Below are 23,121 nucleotides of genomic sequence, written 5' to 3'. Positions count from 1 at the left end.
AAAAAAGAAAATGAATGTTACGTATGCTTTATATAATAGTGGCTGATATAAGGAAAAACATAAAACAAAAATGTAAAAATGGATAAATGTATTCTCTTCTTTTTTTTGCTTTATTTCCAGTAGTAAATTCTTTGGGTGGTCTTCTATTTGGTAAGAAAAAACTTGACTTAAACAATGTTTTATTTCATATTTTTTGTTATGCTAAGGCACACAAATAACAGTGAAATTTAAAAACGTAAATTAGATCAGAAATAACACAATTGTACCTTTCAAATCTACAATGTACAATTGCAACCATTAAATTTTCAACTTGCTCTTTTTGTCAAAAAAAGAAATTTCCCTGTGTAATTTTGTCTGTTGTCAACTCTCATTCAAACATGAATATAAATGTCAAAACACCACCCCAAAAACTAATTACCAAATATTTTGTGCCGCCAGTCTCTATGCTAGAGAGAGGATTTTTTGAAGTTCCGTCAATTTGAATAGAACTATTTAATATCCACACGTTCGTTTCACAATAGAGCATGTTAGGCATTGACATTGGAGTACCAAAATTTAATGCTCGCCATTGTACACTCTCACCTTCCATATTGTTTTTTTCTCTTAAATAATAGATTTCCTTGTCCCTAAATTTGTCGATAACAAACTTATAAACCAGATTTTTCTCTTTATCCCTTTTTTTTTTGGAATAAATAGCGTTATGCATACGAGGCAAATAAATTACAGGCAACCAGCTATACACTTACAAAAACTACAAATAATATTTGTATAATGATTTAAATTGTTAGTACGTTTTTTAATCTGTCACAAAAAAATATCCTTTATTATATTAACGATAAACCAGTCACAGAATATAGATGTATAGCTGGTTGCATAATGGAAATATTGATATTTAAACAAAGCTATCATTTTTAAATTATTATGAAACAGGATTCGTGTCACAGTAACACGACAACATTTTAAGAATAATAGTTATTTATTCGACGAGTTTGAGTGTAAATCAGACGCTTTATGTCACGAGTGGATTATTACACCACACGAGTGTTAACGAGTGGTTTATCATCCACGAGATGGAATAAAGCGTCCGATTTACACGAAGACGAGTTGAATACAACATTTTATTCTTCCAATTGGACTCAACAAGGCTTAAAATTGCTTTAAATCTGTTAAAAATAATCTGAGAAATGTCAAAACTTCCTTACACAGGAGAAAACCCAAATTTTGACAATATCGAAGAATAAAACTCACTTTCTTTAAAAATTAAGAATTATTATTAAAACGCAAGATGATTTACTCTCAGAATTTAAAGTGAACACAAACATAAAAATAACAAGAAAAATAAGACGAAACAAAAAAGTTCAAATAAAATAATTTGGCACATGTACTACACTGTGTTTTGTACTGTTTTTCATATTAATGTTCATCAAGTAGGTTGTAGAAATGAATCTTTAATTTAAAGGAGGATTTACACAAAAAGTGTCATTAATGTCTTTCAGAGCAAATTTAATCACATCAATAATGACAAAAATCTTTAAGTTTGCTATCCTATGTTAATTACGTTGTTAACTTTAATTATTTTTTGGGACATGCGATGCACAATTATTTGAAAAAATAATATTTAGGGAATCTTGAGGTTAGGATTATTTGAATTTTCGCATGGCTGCCACCTTAAAACGATCCCTTTCAACGACTACTTCGATGCACATTAATTTGAAAACGAGTATAGCTATTAACATACCTAGGATGTAATGAATGTCATAACAGCTGCAGATGTCAGTTTGAAATCCGAGCGAATTTACAATTTTACAATATCGTTATGTCAGAAAAAATGACATATCGATATTGTAAAATTGACATTTCAATATTGTAAAATTTTACAGCAATCAATAAGGTTATGCCATAGTTACAGTTGGAGACAAAATACTTTGGTCGTCACTTTTCTGACACTTTAATGTAATTCAAGATTTAACGTTAAAATGAATGTCAGTTTCAAATTAATGACAGCTATTATATTTTTCTATCAAAAATATGTACAACTTGTCAACTATGATTTACAGTAGCTAAAAATAAGGTTAACAGTCCTAAATCATGCTTTACAATTTAATGTCACTCAAGTGACATTGACGACCAAAGTATTTTGTCTCCAACTGTACGAGAGTATTTTTGTGCATGTAACATTGCTCTTAACAGACATAAACCAATAAAACAATTTTACAAGCTCTATATCTGTAAAATGCAACTCGTAAAATTACAAAAAACCCTGATTTATAAAATTCTAGTTACATTTTTTTGTATTTATAGATACTTCATTACTAAACCGCCCCCGTCTTTTATAAATATCAACCGCTCGTACAACAAAATAACGTACTAGCTCATCATCAATATTCATAAAAATACAACCCATAGAAAGACCAACCGCTTTCACTTCATTCACTTTTCGCCACCGATTGCGTGTTTTATTATTAGTGAGTAAATAACTAAACACTTGATAACTTGCAATTGGTGCATCAAGACTATAACAATGCAGCATTGTCCATTTGAGAGTCACACATGTTCCTGTTTTTGTAACACTTAATTTGGGTCGTGGTGGAGGTTGAAGAACTGCTGGATTTGACATTGGAGAATGAAACAAAATATTGCAAGCCTAAAACGGTTATGTAGTAATTTTTGTCGTAAAATATTTAAATTATTACTTGATTACTTACCCCTATTTTCTCAATGGTTGAATGAGAAGTTGTTTTATTCGATTCATTAATCTCCAAACGAAATGGCCCTTGGGCTGTAGTTTGTTGCTCTTGCAACTGATTTACTTGTTTCGTGATTTGTGTAATTTTTTTACTCATTGTTTCGATTAATTGTTGTTGTATTTTTAACTGATTGTTAACGGAAGTTGTTTCACTTTTACATACAATTACTTTACATTTCTTTTCTTTACAAAACTGCTCCAAGTCTTCGATTGTTAGTTTTTTATTTGGTTTGGACTTTAAAAATTTTGATAGAGACAAGAGATTTCCATTTTTCCCGAAATTTTCACTTGAACTGGCTTGAGAATCTTCACTCGTGTCCTTCACTTCTTCGATTTTTACTTCTTGTTTACAATTGATTTCGAGAGGATCTTGCTCCATGTTTTCTTCATAAGAAATTGTGTTAATTTCATCACTATCAAAGTGAATCTCCACTTCATGTATCTCCTCCAGGTCTTCTTCTTCTATTTTAATGTGTGTTTCGGCTGTTAAGTCACATCTTTCTCGACTTGGAATCACCGCTGAACAATAAATAAATGTTTTTTTGAATTATAAATAAATGAAAAAAAATCTCACTAACCATAAGGTGTTTTCTTTGAGTAAGTCTGCCCAATTTGCGGTTTATTTTCGAAAGATAATTCTGGGATCGGAGAACACGGAGACAATGTTGGTGATGTCTCTTGAATCCAAACTTGACTAGTGGTATTCAATTCAAGCTGTTTTTTATGCTCAACTAACCACGCTCTGCACCAGCTAGAACGAATAATATTTCCTATTTTCGCTATATCTTCTGTTAACCCTTCATGGATTTCCAATTGGCCGGTGGCATAGTTTGTGAGTAAATGACGCATTTTGTATCTGTAATTGCATATAAATCAGTGAGGTCGAGTCAAGTTTAGTTAATTTATTCAAGTTTGCCGCCAATTTTAGTTTTTCATACAACCAAGATATGGCGCTAGAGTCAAAAATTTAACGACTGGAAGTGTACATTAACGAACAATACAGTCGTGTACAGGGTGCTGCATTTTGGTTGTCCGAATAGGAAATCTCCGAAACTAAGATGTTTAGCCAAAAACGAGTGATACATTCTGGGGCTCATTTTTTGAGAAAATAATATTGGTTAAAACCGCATCCCGCTATCGTCATTTGTTTTCGACTTATAGACAAAAATTGACATTTTAGCAAAATCTAAAAAAAATCGTATCTTAGTTATTATAGAAGACACAGATTTGAAATAAAGCCATTATGCAGGCACTTTTTACGAAGAATTTAATAATGTGGTTAACATTTTTTTTTTTCATTTATTGGTTTAGCCGTGATAAGATAAACTTGTAAATTTTTAAATGGAAATCATAGGCGGCTATGGCAATTTTGAAAAGCTTATTTTTTTCTGATCTAAAAATATAAATTTGTAACAGAATATTTTTTTATAATGATACTTAAAAAATGAAATACATATTTTGTTTGATAATAGTTGGCCATGAAAAAACTATTTCACTCCAAATGTGTAAATAATAATCAATAAGAGTTTTGTGAACTGTAAAATTGATGAAAAAATAGATAAAATTATGAAAATTCAAAAAATATGTTACGTTAGAAGTATTAAACAAATATGCGAGCGCCTTAGAACAAAATTATTACATATTTTTAAAAAATCCAAAAATAGGAAAAACAAATGTATCAACAGTCAACACAATTAGAAAAAACATTTTTTTGATGATCTAATGGAGGTAGGATAACGTTCCAGATAGATGGAATTTGGGTATTTGAATAACCATATCGTCATTTTTGTGTCATATAAAATATATTTTATTGACGAATTAAAGCGTTTTTTTTTTTTACAACACTCTATGTATCACTAGAAGTTACAATGGTAACGTTAGCTTGTTTAAAAACAAAGAAATGTTGATTTGCGATTTATTTTGCATTTTTTAAATTTTTTATTACTTAGAAAACTCTTTCATTAGTGACACTGGTTGAATAATGTAGTTTAAATCCTTTTAGTTGAAGATGCAACATTTTTTCATGGTCAACTGAGAACAAAAATCAAAGATAATTTTTTGTTAAAAATGTATTATAATAGTTTGTTACAAATATATATTTTTTAGATAAGAAAAAAAACAAGCCTTTTAAAAATGACATAGCCATCTATGATTTCCATTAAAAAAATACAAGTTTATTTTATTACGGTTAAACAAACAACTAAAAAAAATTGTTAACTACATTATTAAATTCTACGTAAAAAACTGCCTGCAAAATGGCTTTATTTCAAATCTGTGTCTTCTATAATAACGAAGATACGATTTTTTTTAGATTTTGCTAAAATGTCAATTTTTGTCTATAAGTCGAAAACAAAAGACGATAGCGATTTTAACCAATATTATTTCCTCAAAAAATGAGCTCCAGAATGTATTACTCGTTTTTTTTCGCTATTCCCTATTCGGACATCCAAAATGAGCACCATGTACAGTGGAAAAACCAAGTAATACATTTTTTTCAACTTTTTCAATGAGTAATTGTGTGTTATTGTGTTATTTAATGTTCCAAAGTATGTTTAGAAAAGAAGTTATACTCTCTTCTTGTTTCCATCTCTTCTTCACTTTTAAAATTGCGTTTTTGTTTAAATTCTATTATTTTGTAACTGCTTTTATGCTATAGACGAAGATATAGCCCTCCTACAGTTTAAACAGTATAAGAGTTTTTTGTTTTGGGTTGTGGCATTTTTACTATTTGACACTGACAAGGTTTATGTCATGCTAATACCCACTTAATCCAGCAAAAAATAGTGTAGCGATATTATTGTCCGCCAGTGTACAGTTGGAGACAAAATACTTCGGTCGTCAATGTTACTTGAGTGACATTAGATTGTAAAGCATGCTTTAGGACTGTTAACCTTATTTTTAGCCACTGTCAATCATACAATCATATTTTTGAGAGGAAAATATAATAGCTGTCATTAATTTAAAATTGTCATTCATTTTAACGTGAAAGCTTGAATTAATTAAAGTGTGAATAAAGTGACGACCAAAGTATTTTGTCTCCAACTGTACATTATTACCAGACAGCGACAAATTTATGTCGCAAGAATAGGCAACCAGTGCGTTCAGCTAAAGGCAGAGGCGTGCCAGATTTTGATGTAATTTTTTTTTACGACAATCGACGCCTATGGTTACAGTTGATCGCAGCGGTTGCGCAGTGGGCTCGTGATATAAATTTGCCTTTCTCTGATTATTACACCATTATTATTCATAATATTTGTCAACTATTGTTAAATGACACTTTTCCTTAACAGTTTTGGCGTAAAATCAAAGATTTTTTTATCTTTTTTTTTACTCTCAGAATTTAAAGTGAACATGAACTTTTTAAAAATAAAAAAAAATAATACGGCTGGCGCCTCTCGATCGTATACATGAGCACTCGGGGTAATGCCATTTTATCCACCTCGTGTGTAATGTACCGTGCGATCAAAAAAAAAATAAATTAGAGTAGGCGTCGATTAAATTCTACAGTTGGCAACACATTGGCTGGGAATTTAGGCTGGAAATTTTCCACACAAACTAAAAGTGAAAATTCACCGTTCACCGTTTTCGTCTTGTACAGAAATAAAAATTTTCTGCTCTAAAGTGAACATTATTTCACTCAAAAGGAATAAAACGCAAACTTGCCAAAGTTTCCGCTGACATTTGATGTCAAAAATCAGGATTGCCATCTGAAGGACTTTAATCACCGCCTACTCTAATTATTATTTTTTTGATCGCACGGTAGTATAATATACTCACTTTCTTTTCCAAGCTGCTTCACGGGCAGATTTGGCTCTCTTATTTCTTCGTCTATTATTTACTCGCATTGCTGCTTCTGGAAATAGAAATAAATACAACTTTTTTACTCTTTCGCAAAATACAAATATACTTGTGTAACCACACTTTTAAGTTTTATATTTTCGAATATTTATTTCATTTAATTGTCCATTAAAAGTCCTTACAGTGCATTATTATTACACCTTCTGCACAACACCATTCAAACTAACCCATATGATTTTGACACTGTCTGTCAAACATGTGTTCAGTCTGTCAAACATGTGTCAAACGACCAAGTGCTAAAAATACGAACTACCAATAAATTTCCCAAATTGTACAGTATTAAAAACAGTTAATTTCAACACAAAAAGTAAACGAAGTTGACGCATTTAATTTGCTTAATTTATAATCTGATCTTAAAAACGTGTTGTTTATAAATTGTTACAAATAATAATAAATTTAAATCATGACCACCATGTGCTAATCTGCAGAAGACGTCCAACTGCTAAATTAGCAATACACTTGCACAGATTAGTTAGAGCTAATCTGTGACACTTGTTTTAGAGGTCAGGAAATCGTAGAAGTGGTAGAAGGATATTGATAGGCGGAGCCAATAATGTGTACTTGGTGTAGTGATGCAGTGGCGTAACACAGAACCATTATGTGGTAAAAATGAAATTGTAAAGTTGCATTTTTTTTACGTCCGTAAATAAAAATTATGAACTATCTACTTCAAAAACAGCTTTCTATTGTATAACACTTTTATTAAATGTACAATTAACTAATACAAAAAACTATACTCGTTTTCACATTAATGTACATCGATGTATGCGAAAATTCAAACAATCCTAACCTCAATCTTCCCTAAAAATTATTTTTTCAAATAAATGTGTACCCCATGTAGCAGAAAGTAATTAAAATTAACAAATAATTAACAAAGGTTAGCAAACATAAAGATTTTTGTCATTATTGATGTGATTAAATTTGTTTTCAATGACATTAATGACACTGTGTGTAAATCGGCCTTTAAATTAAAGATTCACTTAGACTTCTACAATCTACTTGATGCACATTAATACCGTGCGATCAAATAAAAAATAAATTAGAGTAGGCGTCGATTGAATTCTACAGTTGGCAACACATTGGCTGGAAATCTGAGCTAGAAATTTTCCACACAAACTCAAAGTGCAAATGACCATCCACCGTTTCCCTCTTGTACAGCAATAAAAAATGTCTGCTCTAAAGTGAACATTATTTCACTCAAAAGGAATAAAACGCAAACTAGTCAAAGTTTCCGCTGACATTTGATGTCAAAAATCAGGATTGCCATCTGAAGGACTTTAATCACCGCCTACTCTAATTTATTATTTTTTTGATCGCACGGTATGTAAAAATGTATTGCTGGCATTATTCTTTCGAAAAATCTACGCCAAAAATAAATTTCAACTAAAACTTTCTTTTAGTTTCAAACGTCAATCATAATGACAATAAAGCGTGGCTTACATTGAAATTTTTGAAACTTACATAAAATTTATGTCTAAAATTCCGTGTACGCAATTGTAGCAAATGTAACGGGTGTTTATTTAAATTTGGCGTCAAAGCTATCCATGAAAGTTTGATTGTGAACGAACCATTGTATTGTAAGTTTTCTTTTCATTGACAATCAAACTTTTATGGATAGCTTTGACGCCAAATTTAAAAAAGCATCCATTAATTTACGTAAACTACAAATATAAAAATCATTATAGGCAACCAACAATACACGTTTCTAAATTTATAAAATACAATTAATTTTTATAAAGTACATTTTATTTCATGCATTTGTCACTCAATAAAATGATGCTTAAGCTGCGTTGCGCGTAATTAATGAATTAAATGATTTAAATGTTGTACGAATGTCAAAAAAATGTGTACTTCTTTTTGACAGAACAAGTGGTGGGGGAATCTTCAATGACTGGAAACTTCTCGAATAAGAATCCTCGAGAATAAAAAGTAACGTGTTGAAAACGTGTTTTTGTGATTATTAAAGTGCCGGTCAAATGGATCAAGTAAGTACAACAAGTTTTCAATAATTAAAAACCTCCACGTGATGTATCTTCATAGGTCGCTGTTTTGAAAGATAAAGGCAATGCCGCATTGGCCGCCAACAACTTCGAAGAGGCTATCAAACATTACACCGAAGCCATCAAACTGGACCCCACAAACCACGTGTTGTACTCAAACCGCTCCGCTGCATATGCCAAAGCCAACAAACATGAGCCTGCTCTCGAAGACGCCAACAAAACGGTCGAATTGAAACCCGATTGGACTAAAGGTTACTCGCGAAAAGGGGCTGCTTTGGCTTACTTGGGCCGTCTTGATGACGCCATCGCTACGTACGAAAAGGGCCTCCAGATCGAGCCCACCAACGTGCAGTTGCAAGAAGGGCTCAAGGAAGTGCAATCCCAGAAAACCACCTCTCGTTTCCCTAACCCCTTCAACCGGCCCGACCTCATGGACAAGCTGCGGAGTGACCCCCGGACCAGACCCCTGCTAGATGACCCCAATTACGTCGCTACGCTTCATATGCTCAGAGCCAATCCGAATCTTCTAGGCCAAAAACTCCAAGACCCCAATATCTTGACCACTTTGAGTGTCCTAATTGGGATTGATCCAGGGGAAGAACCGATGGAGACTGAACCCGTTTATACCCCTCCGCCCAAAAAACCCGAACCTAAATTTGAACCCAAAAAAGAACCAGAACCTGATTTACCCGAAAATAAGAAGCTCGCCAAAGCTGAGAAGGAACAAGGGAACGAATTTTACAAGAAGAAGAATTTTGAAAAAGCCATCGAGCATTATAATAAAGCTATAGAACACGATCCAACTGATATTACGTTTTATAATAATTTGGCGGCGGTTTTTTTTGAAGAAAAGGATTATGATAGATGTATTAAAGAGTGTGAGAAAGCTATAGAAATAGGAAGGGAGAATAGGGCCGATTTTAAATTAATCGCAAAGTCGTTTCTTAGGATTGGTAATGCGTATAAGAGACTGAAGAATTATCAACAGGCGAAAATTTACTACGAAAAGTCAATGTCTGAACATAGGACGCCTGAAATTAAGACGCTGTTGTCCGATGTTGAGAAGATTATCAAAGAGGAAGAACGGAAAGCTTACGTTAATCCGGAATTAGCAGAAAAAGAAAAAGAAATTGGTAAGTTTCAAAAGTTTTCTCCAATTTGTGATACTGATATTAAGTTGGCAATATTGAACAATATAGAAAATGTCACTCATGTCAATTTCTGTCTATTTACTCAGTGTTGCGAACTTAATTCCAAAATCTCAGGCCATTTGGGTCACTTCTATTCGTTTATGAAATTAGAATTAAAAATTTTTAGAACTCGATATTTTTAATATACCTACATGTTTTAAGAGCTAGAAAATATTTTTGTAAGTCCCCCCACCGAGTTTTTCTGTGACAAATATTGTCCTGTTTGAAAACTTGCTAAAATTCGGTTAAGGACAGTTTATTTAAATTATAGTCCTTGAAATTGTATTTTTCAATTTTTGCGTTTATATGAATAATTTTCTAAACAACAAGTTAGTTTAAAAGTATCCGGATTTCTCCGGTACGGTTAAATTTTTCCGGGAAACTCACTTCCATCTGGATTGCTAGGTTCATTTGATATAAGAAAACTCATTTATACTACATTTTGAAACGTGTTGTTTAAAGATTAGAAAATAATTTTCCAACAAAATTTGACGGCAAATTTCCATTTAATTTATTAGTGTAAAAATTAGTATAAAAAAATCGCTCGAGTTCGGATAAAACCAAATTATATTAGGCCATGTGAAACTCTATTTAAAAGAAAACAATTCTTATGGTTAATTTGAAAAATGTTCAATTAAACTCGAGTGAATTTATCTTTCTCCTGAACGGTATAATTTTTCAGTAAAATTGTTACAAATTCGGATTTCTTAGTTTATTTTCATAAGAAAAACTGATACACAAATTTATAATAAAATTTTTTAATTACATTTCCGGTTGTCGAAACTGACTACATACAGGGTGATTCAAAAAAGATGTCGGACCAACTCTCAAATGGTGATAAAAGACTTTTAGCTAAGCATAAAAATTAATACATTTTTTTTTCAAACTGTGTTTTTTAATATACATAATTGACAGAACTGACAATTTCCTTATTATCATGTAGACACCTTAGCTCTTTTGATTTCGATGTTATCGGATTAGTTTGTTAAACGTTTTGTACCCCTTAAGACACAAACTGGTGGTTTTTTTTCTTCTTAGGTATCTGTTTAATGTTGTAAGATCTACCGTTTCCGCTAACTAAATTCAGGAATACCTTATTATGACACCCGGTATAGGGACGATTTATCACTTATTATATGTATAATTAAATGGGTGTAGAAACAATACATATTTCACAACCAAATTAATTTTTCAAAACTTTTTTTGTAATAGCAGGAAACAAATTAATGTTTATTAAAAAATTTTTTCTAAAAAAACCTACATCTAGCGGTTCAGTCTCAAATAAAAACTGGAGTATTATTGAATATTATGAATTCGCCATCCAATAGCTTCAAAACAAGACCAAGATCATTAAAATCGGTTGACATGTGGGGAGTTGTCGAACTTTATTTGGAATAAGGTTCCTACACTTGGTTGCAAAAAAATCGGTAAATGTCAAAGCCATAGATGAATACTTTATATAGGGTCTATAGATGGCGTACCCATGTACAAACCTTTTGAACTCGTATTCAGCAGCGCTGAACTATAGAGCAAAATGTGCCTTTTTGAAATGGTAAAAATAATGTTAATTGAGTATTTAGTACAGGGAGATAAGTGCTACTGGCATCTTATTAGAGATTAAACAAAAAAATATAAGTTTATTTTTTTAAAGTGATTTATTAAAGATATTGAATCAAATTAGTTAACATAGGTGGTTTCATGCTTATATGGATTATATTAGAATAATTATGTTCGAGAAGGAAACATAAACAGTCTGGGTTGTCGAGTTCTTGTCACAAAAGGGTGTCGGCCGGAACAAATCTTCATATTTTTCCCATCAATGTCCACATTTTCATCACCAAAATTCACAAATTGTTGGTAAAACTTCCTTTACTTGTACACCCAGCCACACATCTGTACACAATAACTGAATGAAAATCTAAAAATCATAACTACACGTAAGCACTTTGAACGATGTCACCGTCAAAATTTAATTTTTTCTATCAGAGGTGTCACAGCCTACCGCTAAAATTTTAAAATTTTGATTCGAGCGCCTCTGGTGTTTGGACGCTAAATTAAATAGATAGACTGAATTCACCAATCTAAGAAACCATAGCATGGTCAAAGCATAAAAACGTCAGATATTCGAATGCGACAGTTCACAGCTTGACAACTAAATTGACAAGGGCAAAACCTGTTTCAATCTAAAGAAAATTCTATTTTCTTTAACCCTTACCCACCTTCATCATAAATTTTATAGAGAAATTACCATTTTTCGAATTTGATTTTAGATTACGCCATCTAACGGTGAGATTTGAGAGAGGAAAACAATTCCCATGAATTTTTTGAAGTCACTTTTGTTATGATTTTTTTTCCAAAATCTGTAGGACAACTGGTTTCCAAGATAAAGCCGATAGCCGACCTTATGACACCCGATATCCCTGTATCCGACCAATCAGAAATAAAAATTCAAAAGTCACTGTTGCGCTGAACCAATGATATGTTAAATCACCTGTCATCAAGTTTTTCTGTGGCTGAAAATCAACTTTCGTCACAGCCAGGTGTCAAAATGAACAAATTTAAGTCTAACGTTTTTAAGTGTAGAAAAAGCATAGTATCATACATACAGGGTGAAGCAGAACTCGCGCCCCAGAGAAAAATGCCATATAAGGTAAGATACCAGGAACATGAAAAAAATGTTTAAAAAATTCTCTGTCAAAAAATTTTGACATTTATTTTCTGACATTTTACATTTTTATATCTATTTAATGATACTGATGATCTTGTATATGTTTTTTTACAATTATTTGGTAAAGGTACAAAAATTTTGCCAATAAAAGTCACAATTAACATTGAACAGAGTTAAAATTTGCGATGCAGCGTCTCTGTTTCCTCTTCTAATCGCCTGTAGCAAAAAACTTGGAAAATTATTTTTACAACAGAAATACAAAAAATAGATTCAAAGTGCAAATTTAAACTTTCATAACATCGAAATTTTTATAGATAGAATTTTGTTAACATTTTTTTCATGTTTCTGGTATCTTACCTTATATGGCATTTTTCTCTGGGGCGCGAGTTCTGCTTCACCCTGTATGGCCATTATTTACCTTGATGATTTGTGTCACCCACGAGCCGTAGGAAAGTGGCGCAAATTATCTGTGAATAATAGCTGTCATAATCGCTCATATTATAATATCCCATTTTTGGAGAGACAAATGGTTAAACAATATTTTTGAAGAAGCTGAAGATATTGAGTTGTAGCAATATAACTTTTGTCTATATTATTCAATGTTGCCAACTTAATTTATTAATTGCTGCCAAATCATAATTTTCAGTCGTAAAATAAAAATTTGTTGTGTTAATAGGTAATGAATTATTCAAGAAAGGTGACTACGCCACTGCCGTTAAACACTACACCGAAGCCATCAAACGCAACCCAGAAGACGCCAAGCTGTACAGTAACCGTGCTGCCTGTTATACAAAATTAGCTGCCTTCGACCTGGGTTTAAAAGACTGTGAAAAATGCGTCGAACTCGATCCGAAATTCATCAAAGGGTGGATCCGAAAAGGACACATTTTGCAAGGAATGCAACAACCGACTAAAGCTATGTCCGCTTTCCAAAAAGCACTGGAAATCGATCCGAATAACGCCGAAGCCATCAATGGATACAGAGCATGCAGTATAGAAAATGCGAGCGGGTCAGGTGATCCGGAAAAGATAAGACAGCGTGCCATGGCCGATCCGGAAGTGCAGTCGATTTTGAGAGATCCAGCGATGAGGATGATTTTGGAACAAATGCAAAATGATCCGAGAGCTTTGCAAGATCATTTAAAGAATCCTGATATAGCAGCGAAAATACAGAAGTTGTTGGAGTCGGGGCTTATTGCTATCCATTAATAATTTTTGTGTGCTCTGAATATGTTTGTATTGCTGCATTTAGGATGGTTGCAGTATCTTTTTACTTAGCTTAAACATTTTAAGTAATAAATTTACGTTTTTAAAGCACAATTTATTTACTTACCAACAAGTCTGATTCAAGGTGCCCTCTATATACTTGTTTCAACTAAGATAATTCTTGTACTTTTAATTTCTTATGTAATCATCAAAGTAAAGCTTTTAGATGTTTTTAAGAATTTTATTTCAACGAATTTAAAAAATATTTTTATTTACATACATACTATGGAAGTTAACAAAAAAATATTGCAACTTAATACTAGAATTAACCATTTTGCAGTTGATATCTTAAAACTAAATTGGCAACATATAAAACAATAACTAGATGTTAGAATATTACAAAACAGTCTTGGAATAGTATGAGTGTATAAATATTTACTTACTTACTAGATTATGAGACTTGTACCTTTACTTGTAACATGAGTAAGTCTTCTTTGGGCCATTTTATGAGTACTATTTAAGAATAAAAATAACAAATTTTTTTCAAAAATATAATAAATTGCACTTAATATTTTTGTTATATTCATTCTTGATGAAACTGCTAATTTTTATTTATAATCCATTACTTATAAAAAAAATGTTTTTTACAGTACAGTTACAATGTAATTTATTAATACTTTTAATCATGTTTGTAGTTGTCGTGGTATTTGAATTGTTTCAAATTCTGGGAGTACTCAGGTACTTTCAGATTTCATTATCTTTATTATTTGTTATCACTTATAAGAACATATTATTTACTAAAAGTAACAATTTGTGTTGTGTTCAACTCGGGAAACATATTACTATTACAACAAATTCCAATAATAAAAAATGGCACAATTTTAGAAACCACTCTTGCCTGTCAATGGGTTTTTCATACTTTTTCAAAACTTATAAATATTTCACATTGTTTTATTTTTTATTCAGCCTTTCAAGATCGTCATAAAGTACAGGTCGAAAGAGTTAAAATTTGTAGAAACGCCTTACTAGAATTATGTAAAAAATTTCTATACTCGTAATTAAACTGACAACACAGTTGTTATCAATGATAATTCTTCTAAAGATTTGCAAATTGTTAGATTCTAATCCTCAAAAATTTTTACTTTTGTATTATTATGTTGCAATGATCAACACTGGAACTAGAAAATTACTAATTTATTTGGTAGTCAACGTAAAACAACGAAAATTTTAGTACAATCACAATTTTTTTGTGACATCTGAATAAACTATACTTACCCAAAAATTCCAAGTTCCAAAAATTTAATTCTCAAAAAATGATAGTATTTATTAATAGTTAATATAAATAACTCTTGGTTCCGATACTTTTTGTTTACCAGCATAAATGTTTCCGAACTTTTGACGTCTTATGTCTCAAAAATTAATCGCTATACATTAACCATTGATAGGAAATGTCTTTTTGAGAAAAAAAGTTTAAATAATTTTTTCTATCTTTATTCATTAAAGAGTTACAGCTTAGAAAGAGTAACAATGAATTTTGTAAAAGTCGTAACAAAAATAAAAACGATGACAATTATAAAGCAGTTGCTTTGCTTCAAGTAACATTCAATTGAAGAAATGGAAGACAATTTAAGCAATTTTTGTAGTTATTAAGTCTTTACTAAACTTTTAATTTTTTTCCAATTAAAGTTTTTTCTCATTGACAGTATGTATCAATTAAATGAGACTTGGAACCATTTTGGAACTAAGCAATTGTTTCATAAATGTCATTGTTTTTAATTTATCATAACCAACTTGTGCAAAATTCATTGTTACTCTTTGCTAAGCTGTAACTCTAACGAATGAAGATTAAAAATTGTTTTTTCTCAGAATGACATTTTCTATCACTGGTTTGCTTTTGGGACACCTATATACATTTTGTTTATCATTGTTTTATTATTAAATTAATAATTAAGGCAACATTACCCACCGACTGAGTGAATTCTTATGACACCGAACTGATAGCATTAAGAGGCGACCCCATCTGCGTCAGTACCTTATCCAACCACTGCAGTGGGCCATGCAGATGCACCTCGATCCAGCATGGTGTACTTGTCACATCCTGTCTGTGGTACTCCGCCCCCCAGCCCTTAACAAAACTCATCCTAATTGTACACATCTTCGTAAGTTCATAAACAGCCTCGAAACCATGATTCACACATTGTGAGAGGAGTTTAGCAAATTCAGCGTTGTTAAAAATCCTTAATGAACAACCCGCTGGTATTTTACAGACCGTCGAGGGTTGGAAACCGTGAAGGTGGTTGCAGTTGCGAGATTGCACGAAAATGGGGGCGTCAGAGAGACACTCAGCGTAAACTTCGCCATTTACGTAGTACAAATGCAGCCCTTTTCCAATGTGTTTCCGCGTGTTTTCCACCGTGGAGTTGCGATTGACATTGCTCAACTGGCCTAAACAAAACCGGTTAGTGTTGTTGCTGGGGTTGGTGAAACCGTCGACGATGACGGAGGGTGAGTGGCAGTGGAAGCCTTCGCCGACGCGGGAATTAAGCTCGTAGTAGGCCACTGAGGCCCAAAATGGTTGTTCTTGGTACACCACTGGCTGGGAAATGGTTTCATAATTGATGTTTTGGGGCAATAAGGAGTGGCCCGGGACGAAATCGTTATGTCTCGGGACCAAAACCGGTGGCAAAACCTGACTTTCCACCCTTTTATAATGATAAGGATTAATACAAATGTCTTTTTGTTTGGCCGAGAACGGGAATTTGCATTGTTCAAGTGGTTTGAGTTCGTGGTGGCTTTGCAGATCTGGCCACCTCCAAACTCGGCAGTAAATCACATGGGGGTAGGCCTTGCGGTGTGACACTTGGAGTCTACCGTCGAGGCTTCGTGGAATTGTGACGCATTTGCTTTGGGTGTCCAGGGAAGACAATGCGCGTTCGAGGTCTTCGAGGGCCCCTTTTCGCGTTTTGAGCTTTTTGACGAGGCTTTCGACGGCTTTCTCGGCCCAGAGCTCCTCTTCATCGCCTTGTTTCCAACCGAGGAGTTTTTTAACAGCGGGGGTGGTGAAAGAGAAGAGACTGTTGAAGGTTGAGAGAGGGCCGGTGTTGGTCGGTGGCCCCTCGTCGGAGCCCATGCTAAAATAATAGATTTCGTGAAATTAAAGCACATTTTTTTGTTACACTTACTTCAGAACTGTGAAAAAATTGTAAACAAAAATGTGTTTGTAAATAAAGGAGACATTAACATGTGACCATTTATCTCTGTTGTTCTGTGCATGTGACTGACTTAGGGATATTTTACATATGGCAAGATTTCACTAGATTCTTGGCAGGAAAATTCAAATTGGGCAATAAAAATTGTAATTTGTAAAAAAAATTATAATTAATTAAAAATAATTATGTACGTACAACATATTTAAATATTCTTATTAATAATTTTGTCAAACTACTTCAAATTTTGTGTCTTTCTTGCTCATTTCAGATTCTTTACGATTCTTTGTCTTGTTTTAACAAACTGACAAAAATTTTAAAATGTGTCAGTTTCTTAGCGAAAAACACTAATCTATCGAAACAAAAACATTTAAAATTTTTATTACTTCTTTGAAGAAAAAAGTTCGTATAGGCTTTTGCTATAATAATCGTCACTGCATCAAAATTAGTAAAAACTATGCACGTTCGACTTAATTTTACAAAATTTCTGCTTTGTTTTGGCAAAATTCCATAGATTTTCTAATTTTCTCAATGAAAAGCGCCTTAAATTTAACAAAATTAGTAAAATAGGTAATGCATTTTAAAGTTATTTTATACGTAACTTTTCAATTTTCTGCTTTTTTTTAAACTTAATGAATTTTGTAATTTTTTTTTAAAGTAGCCTTAAATCTATCAAAACCTACGAAAAAACGCATTTTATACTTAATTTTGGAATTTTGTCAAAATCTTTCGAATCAAATGAAATTCACACTCAAAAACACTCGCAAGATTTTTTAATCGGTAAAACACTTCATAGAAAAAAAAACAAAAAATTTTTTGTTTTGTTTCAGTAAATTTTTGAAATTTATTGCGTTTCTCTGTCACAAACGCTTTAAATATATTAAAACAAGCAAAAATATTGCATTTTAGATGTTATTTAGCCCAAAAACTGAGATCAAGTTTAAAGTTTGGTTTTAAATTTGGCCAAATTTTCAAGTGGGGGAATTTTTCAGTTAAAAAAATTGACAGCTTTTACAGTTTTATACACTAGGTATTCAGTGTTATGGTACAATTTGTGAATTATGAAAGATAGTAAGTGATAAACGGGTGAAATCAGACTTGTTTTGACAAAATCTTAAGTAGTTTGTAAGTTTGTTTTCACTGAAAACTGCTCCAATATTTATAGATATTTAACTTAATACACAAGATGTTCCGTTTTTATAATTACCAATTTAAATAAGTAGGTGATAAAATATTCAATATTTAAAAGTTTCCTATGGACATGTAGGTATCGAAAAATACTATGTTTTTTTTTCCATTATTTCGGAAACCATTATACAAGATGATTCACGAGGAATAATGAGCCTTACCAAATTCTCGCAAGTTATTTTGCGACAACTGTAATGTTGGTTGCATCGAAAATTTAGTCAGGCTCATTAATCCTCGTGAATCACCTGTATGTATAATAGATAAAATTACAAAATTTAATATATGTAGAAATGATAATTAATTAGAGAAAACAGGTTTCATTGCATTTATTAGGTATTCTGTAGCTTCTGTAATATGATTTTAATGCTGTTTATCGTTTCCAACATAAATTTTAAATAGATTTCAGTCAAAAACGGTAAGTTATATGGAAACAAATTAAAGGACCTCTTTTTGTGAAAAACTATATATAGTTATACAGAATTTAGAATTTTGTTGCCGAAAGTAGGAAGAAACTAAAGCTAAAATAGTTAGGGAACTATATCCCACAGTTTAAGACGCTTATTTAGTAAAAAACGCTTGATGGTTCTATACTTTTTATGCACCATGTATTTTTTGGACCGAATTTAACATTTTCGATTTTATTTGGTACTTCGGTCTTGAATTAAAAAAAATCGTCCTTGACCTCCACAGTTGCACATTATTGTTCATATCAGTAATGCAATAAATATATAAACTTTTCTACAGCTAATACTGCGCTTGCGGTATTTGATCTTGCTGATAGACCTCCAAAGTCTAAATGAAAATAAGTAAAATAACCAGTTTTATTTGCGACTTACAGTGTCTTCAGTGTTAAATATGTCTCAATTTGTGGTAAGTACAATTTTAAATTATTTTCTTATTTGAAAAAATTCATTCATTTATAGTGACCAATTTTGGCTCTTATTAGTTCTATAGGAAAAATTGATTACGCTCTAATACAATTTGAGCATTTTTTTGTAAAATTTCTTCTTGCTGTTTCATTAATCATTATAACTTTTGAGCGCCACTTTTTACAAAATACATGATAAATGATAAATTGACCTTGCAACAATTTATCGTTATCGGTTCCATAATTACTGGAGAAACACTAATTTATTAGATCAGCGCCTATTATCGAAACAATAAAATTGAGATAATTTTTTTTGCTTTATTTTTTTTGTTGTAAAAAGAAAAAATACAAAATACAAAAAATACAAAGAAATTAGTAAATACAAAAATAATGATAACAATTTATTTATAATAATGTAACATTTATTAAGTATAACTACTATTACATTTATTTTTTGTTAAAACAATATATTACTAAATAAAACATTATCTTCTCTTGGGCAACGATTAATTTATAAGCGGAAATTGAAATTTATTTATCAGAAGTTGCTGTTCTACGTCATCTTCGCCGCTGAAATCTTTTGTTTTCATAATATTATTGATAAAAGCTTTTGATAACCTTTATTTTTTAGTATTGTGCAAAATTTCTCGTAAATTTTACTCCTATTATTTTTTTCCAAAATGTTTAATTATGTTGTCTAGAAAGTTAATGATTACGATATTTTGATCCAATGAAAGGTTTCTTTTTGATGAACCAATATGAACTAAGTTTAATCAAATGATCGTTATGGCTAACATCAAAAAAATTACCCCTCATTCACAGCAACCAAGGGCGATTTCACATTGGGAATTTTGTTTATATCATTACCTGCTTCTGACAAGGACTTCTAATTCCAAATATTTGTTTAATTAACTTTGGAACAAACTCATTTTAGGTAAATAATCTCCTGGTAATGAGGCTACCGTAAACGACCCAAAATGTTAACTAGTGATATTAAAAAGTCTTTAAATATCGGTAGACGCATATTACATACAGGTGTCCCAGAGCTCCGTATTTTTTCGATTACTTTGACAGTAATAAAGATAACGAAATGCGGTTTCTTTTGGACGATAGACATTCATTTTTTCTATGGTCCAAAAATATTTTCGTCATTATAGGTAATTCCTATATAGGGTGGCGCAACAAAATTATATTTTTTCTTATGGAACACTTGGTATATTATACGCTTATTTCAAAGAGTTTTTAATTCTAAGAATATTTATATCAGGTTTTATGGGTCTATCATGAACTTGTGAACATGAAATTTGTGGGCAATTTTATGAAAAAAAGTACCATTTTTGAAAAATCGCAACGGTTTTTCTAGAAAGAAAATGTGAATAAAAACAACTGCAACCATTTTTACTGAGTCTGGTCCTAAATTATTATAGTCGAAATTCAATCAAGTTTTAGCAACTACTGCAGACTGCTGACATTCACAAAATGTCAATTATCTTAATTTTTTTTAATGAAACACCCTGTATGTTATTACTTTATCGTGTAGAGCTTTTAATAAGCTTTCTAAAAAACCTAGGGTTTGGAGGTCTAAACCTTACCTTTTTTTATTGTACACCTTTTTAAACCTACATAAATTATTATATTTAGCATTAAAAATCAAGTAGGTTTGCGTTACTTCCTCTTCTAAAAAAATTGGGTAATTTTTGAAAGTTACGTTATCACCATACATCAATTTAGAAAACAGGTTGTTGAAATACTGAGTGAAACTCAAGAAACGCTAATTGGAATTTGAATTCAATGTAAGAACTTAATTACAAAAATTTCAAAATTGAATTAATTCTATAACAAATATTCAAAAATCCTGACATTTCCCGTCAGACAGACGTCTAGTTTACGCATAAAGAAAGATTTGATTGCCCTCAGCATTTCAACAGAGATGTCATTAAAGGCTTCAATTATTCTTTCCTTTATGTCATTTCGAGTGGTGGGTCTTGTTCGATACACCTTCTCTTCAACACACACATAAAAAGAAATCAATTGTAGTCAAATCTGGAGATCGTGGTGGCCAGACAATAGTTCTCCCCTCCCAATCTATCGATTAGGAAATCTGTTGCTAAAAATTGTCGCACATAGCCAAAAATAAACTCTAACAAACTTGATTGATGTATTGTGATAACGTAACTTTAAAAAATTAACTCTTTTAGAAGAGGAAGTAACGTAAACCTACTTGATTTTTAAGGCTAAGTAGCATAAGTTAAAATTTTGTAGGTTTAAAGGGTGTACAATAAAACAGGTAAAGTTTAGATCTCCAAACCCTAGGTTTTTTAGAAAGCTTATTAAAAGCTCTACACGATAAAGTAATAGCATACAGGGTGTTTCATTTAAAAAAAATAAGATAATTGATATTTTGTGAATGTCAACAGTCTGCAGTAGTTGCTAAAGCTTGATTGAATTTCGACCATAATAATTTAGGACCAGACTCAGTAAAAATGGTTGCAGTTCTTTTTATTCACTTTTTCTTTCTAGCAAAACCATTGCGAATTTTCAAAAATGGTACTTTTTTTCATAAAATTGCCCATAAATGATAATATGGGTATTCTTAGAATTAAAAACTTTTTCAAATAAGCGCATAATATACCGGATGTTCCATAAGAAAAAATGCACCATCCTATATAGGAATTACCTATAACGACGAAAATATTTTTGAATCATAGAAAAAATGAATGTCTATCGTCCAAAAGAAACCGCATTTCGTTATTTTCTTTACTGTCAGAGTAATCGAAGAAATACGGAGCTCTGGGACAGCCTGTATGTACAGTTTATTTATTTTTTTTTGAATTGCTGGTGAGGATAGTGTGAATCAAGAACACATGACATGACCTCCGGCTGTTTAGGACATTTGACAGATTTTGACATTTTGGTACTAAAGTCAAAAATTCTCCCTGGCATTATGATTTTTATAGAGCCCGAATTACGATTGTTATGATGATATAAAGGGTATAAACATTAGCCTCAAAAGAGTTTTCTCCATTAAAAATGAAATTACAAATGTCCTACGTGACACACTTTCAACCGTACGTCACTAGTTCTGCATTACTTTAATCGCATTTGTTAAAGTGAGATAAACAAGCGTGGCCGATCTTACGCCAATACGTAGCGAGAGAGCAACAAGGCTGTTTACAAATGTTGAAGAGATAGCCTTTTGGTACGTCTTTCGAATTATTAATTGATCTATTTGATACATTAAAAATACATACCTAATTACTGGACCTTTGGTAGCAAAAGAATGTAAAAAACGTGTTAGTTTTTATATAAACAAATTATTATTAGAATTTTTAGTGATTTTAATAGAGATTTAATATAACAAAATATAATATTTATTTCCAACAGGAAATAAAGTAACGGTTTAATTCCCTCGAGAATAAAATAAAAATGAAATACCGTTTTTACTTTTAAAATTGCAATTGAATAAAGTAATATCTTGACATTATTTGACAAATTTATAATTTTTTTATATTATTAATTCAGTCTGTTGGGGGGAAAATTTTGTATGCATCTCTGGAATAATCATCGTTAATTCCTCGAATGAAAATGCCCTCGATTTCTTTTGGTTGATGGCCTCTGACGTTACCTCAAGTCTCAGGGTTAAAATAATTGTTTATTCCTACCTATTGATAATAATTGTGACAAGACAAAAAATAATATATTATAATCATAGTTTATAAGCCAGCCTTTAAAACACGCACGACGGGTTTAAGAGCACGACGCGTCAGCGGAGTGCTTTTAACGTCGTAAGTGTTTTAAAGGCGCTTATAAACGAGTGTTATACTCTATTTTTTATTATACCTGCCCATTTACGATCTTTTATGAGAATTGAAAAAATGTGAATTTACACAATAAAATTATCAAAGGTGGTTTGTGAATCGTTTTCGTAGAGACGGTTACTAGTTTACGTTGTTAAGCACATTTTTTCACGTTGTAATTGGTCCAGACATTTCACTATTTCTTTTTATCTAGACAACTTTAAAATTTCATCGTGCTATAAAGGCCAAATTACGCACGCTGCAGAATGTTTTAATTTAGGATTATGACGCAGGTATAATAAAAAACATTTTTTTCTATTTCAGTGTCAGAATAAGTCTATTAAAGCACCTAAGTGACGTCACTTGAGTGCCTTAATAATAATTTTATTGACGG

General features: G+C 31.6%; 4 protein-coding genes across 6 annotated transcripts in view; 2 read left to right on the top strand and 2 right to left on the bottom strand.

Annotated features, from left to right (window-relative positions):
* Positions 1-2,036: 2,036 nt before the first annotated feature.
* Positions 2,037-6,826, bottom strand: LOC123013372. Of its 2 annotated transcripts, none has more exons than XM_044411850.1 (5): positions 6,654-6,826; positions 6,524-6,599; positions 3,325-3,602; positions 2,706-3,265; positions 2,037-2,644 (listed from the first exon to the last, which is right to left on the bottom strand). In XM_044411850.1, the coding sequence occupies exons 2-5, from the start codon at positions 6,589-6,591 to the stop codon at positions 2,276-2,278; spliced, it is 1,275 nt and encodes a 424-aa protein (XP_044267785.1). In that variant the 5' UTR covers positions 6,592-6,599; positions 6,654-6,826; the 3' UTR covers positions 2,037-2,275. The 2 variants fall into 2 exon arrangements, with proteins under 2 accessions (XP_044267785.1, XP_044267792.1); XM_044411857.1 differs by having other exon boundaries at positions 6,727-6,797.
* A 1,613-nt stretch (positions 6,827-8,439) lies between these two features.
* Positions 8,440-13,899, top strand: LOC123015891 (stress-induced-phosphoprotein 1). Its single transcript, XM_044415937.1, has 3 exons — positions 8,440-8,589; positions 8,645-9,737; positions 13,139-13,899. The coding sequence occupies exons 1-3, from the start codon at positions 8,581-8,583 to the stop codon at positions 13,669-13,671; spliced, it is 1,635 nt and encodes a 544-aa protein (XP_044271872.1). The 5' UTR covers positions 8,440-8,580; the 3' UTR covers positions 13,672-13,899.
* A 2-nt stretch (positions 13,900-13,901) lies between these two features.
* LOC123015893 (mothers against decapentaplegic homolog 5-like) lies at positions 13,902-17,144 on the bottom strand. Of its 2 annotated transcripts, none has more exons than XM_044415940.1 (2): positions 17,073-17,144; positions 13,902-16,799 (listed from the first exon to the last, which is right to left on the bottom strand). In XM_044415940.1, the coding sequence occupies exons 1-2, from the start codon at positions 17,075-17,077 to the stop codon at positions 15,650-15,652; spliced, it is 1,155 nt and encodes a 384-aa protein (XP_044271875.1). In that variant the 5' UTR covers positions 17,078-17,144; the 3' UTR covers positions 13,902-15,649. The 2 variants fall into 2 exon arrangements, with proteins under 2 accessions (XP_044271875.1, XP_044271876.1); XM_044415941.1 differs by lacking the exon at positions 17,073-17,144 and adding an exon at positions 16,851-16,976.
* A 1,682-nt stretch (positions 17,145-18,826) lies between these two features.
* The window catches only part of LOC123015887, a 90,556-nt gene continuing 86,261 nt past the window's right edge, over positions 18,827-23,121 (top strand). The window contains exon 1 of the mRNA XM_044415931.1: positions 18,827-18,932. The gene's annotated coding sequence lies outside the window, so the exon portion shown is untranslated. The remainder of the gene's footprint in view (positions 18,933-23,121) is intronic.

This window comes from Tribolium madens, unplaced genomic scaffold, assembly GCF_015345945.1.
Source record: "Tribolium madens isolate multiple individuals breed KSU strain unplaced genomic scaffold, Tmad_KSU_1.1 Scaffold_19;HRSCAF=116;Tcas5.2_LG9, whole genome shotgun sequence".
NCBI classification, from domain to species: domain Eukaryota; kingdom Metazoa; phylum Arthropoda; class Insecta; order Coleoptera; family Tenebrionidae; genus Tribolium; species Tribolium madens.
This window is presented reverse-complemented; position numbering and strand designations above follow the sequence as displayed.

Coding starts and splice junctions, on each gene's coding strand:
- LOC123013372 (XM_044411850.1), bottom strand. CDS start 6,591: ATGCGAGTAAATAATAGACGAAGAAATAAGAGAGCCAAATCTGCCCGT. Junction 3,603..6,523: donor GAAGCAGCTTGGAAAAGAAA/GTGAGTATATTA, acceptor ATGCAATTACAG/ATACAAAATGCGTCATTTAC. Junction 3,266..3,324: donor CTCAAAGAAAACACCTTATG/GTTAGTGAGATT, acceptor TTTATTGTTCAG/CGGTGATTCCAAGTCGAGAA.
- LOC123015891 (XM_044415937.1), top strand. Junction 9,738..13,138: donor AGAAAAAGAAAAAGAAATTG/GTAAGTTTCAAA, acceptor TTGTGTTAATAG/GTAATGAATTATTCAAGAAA.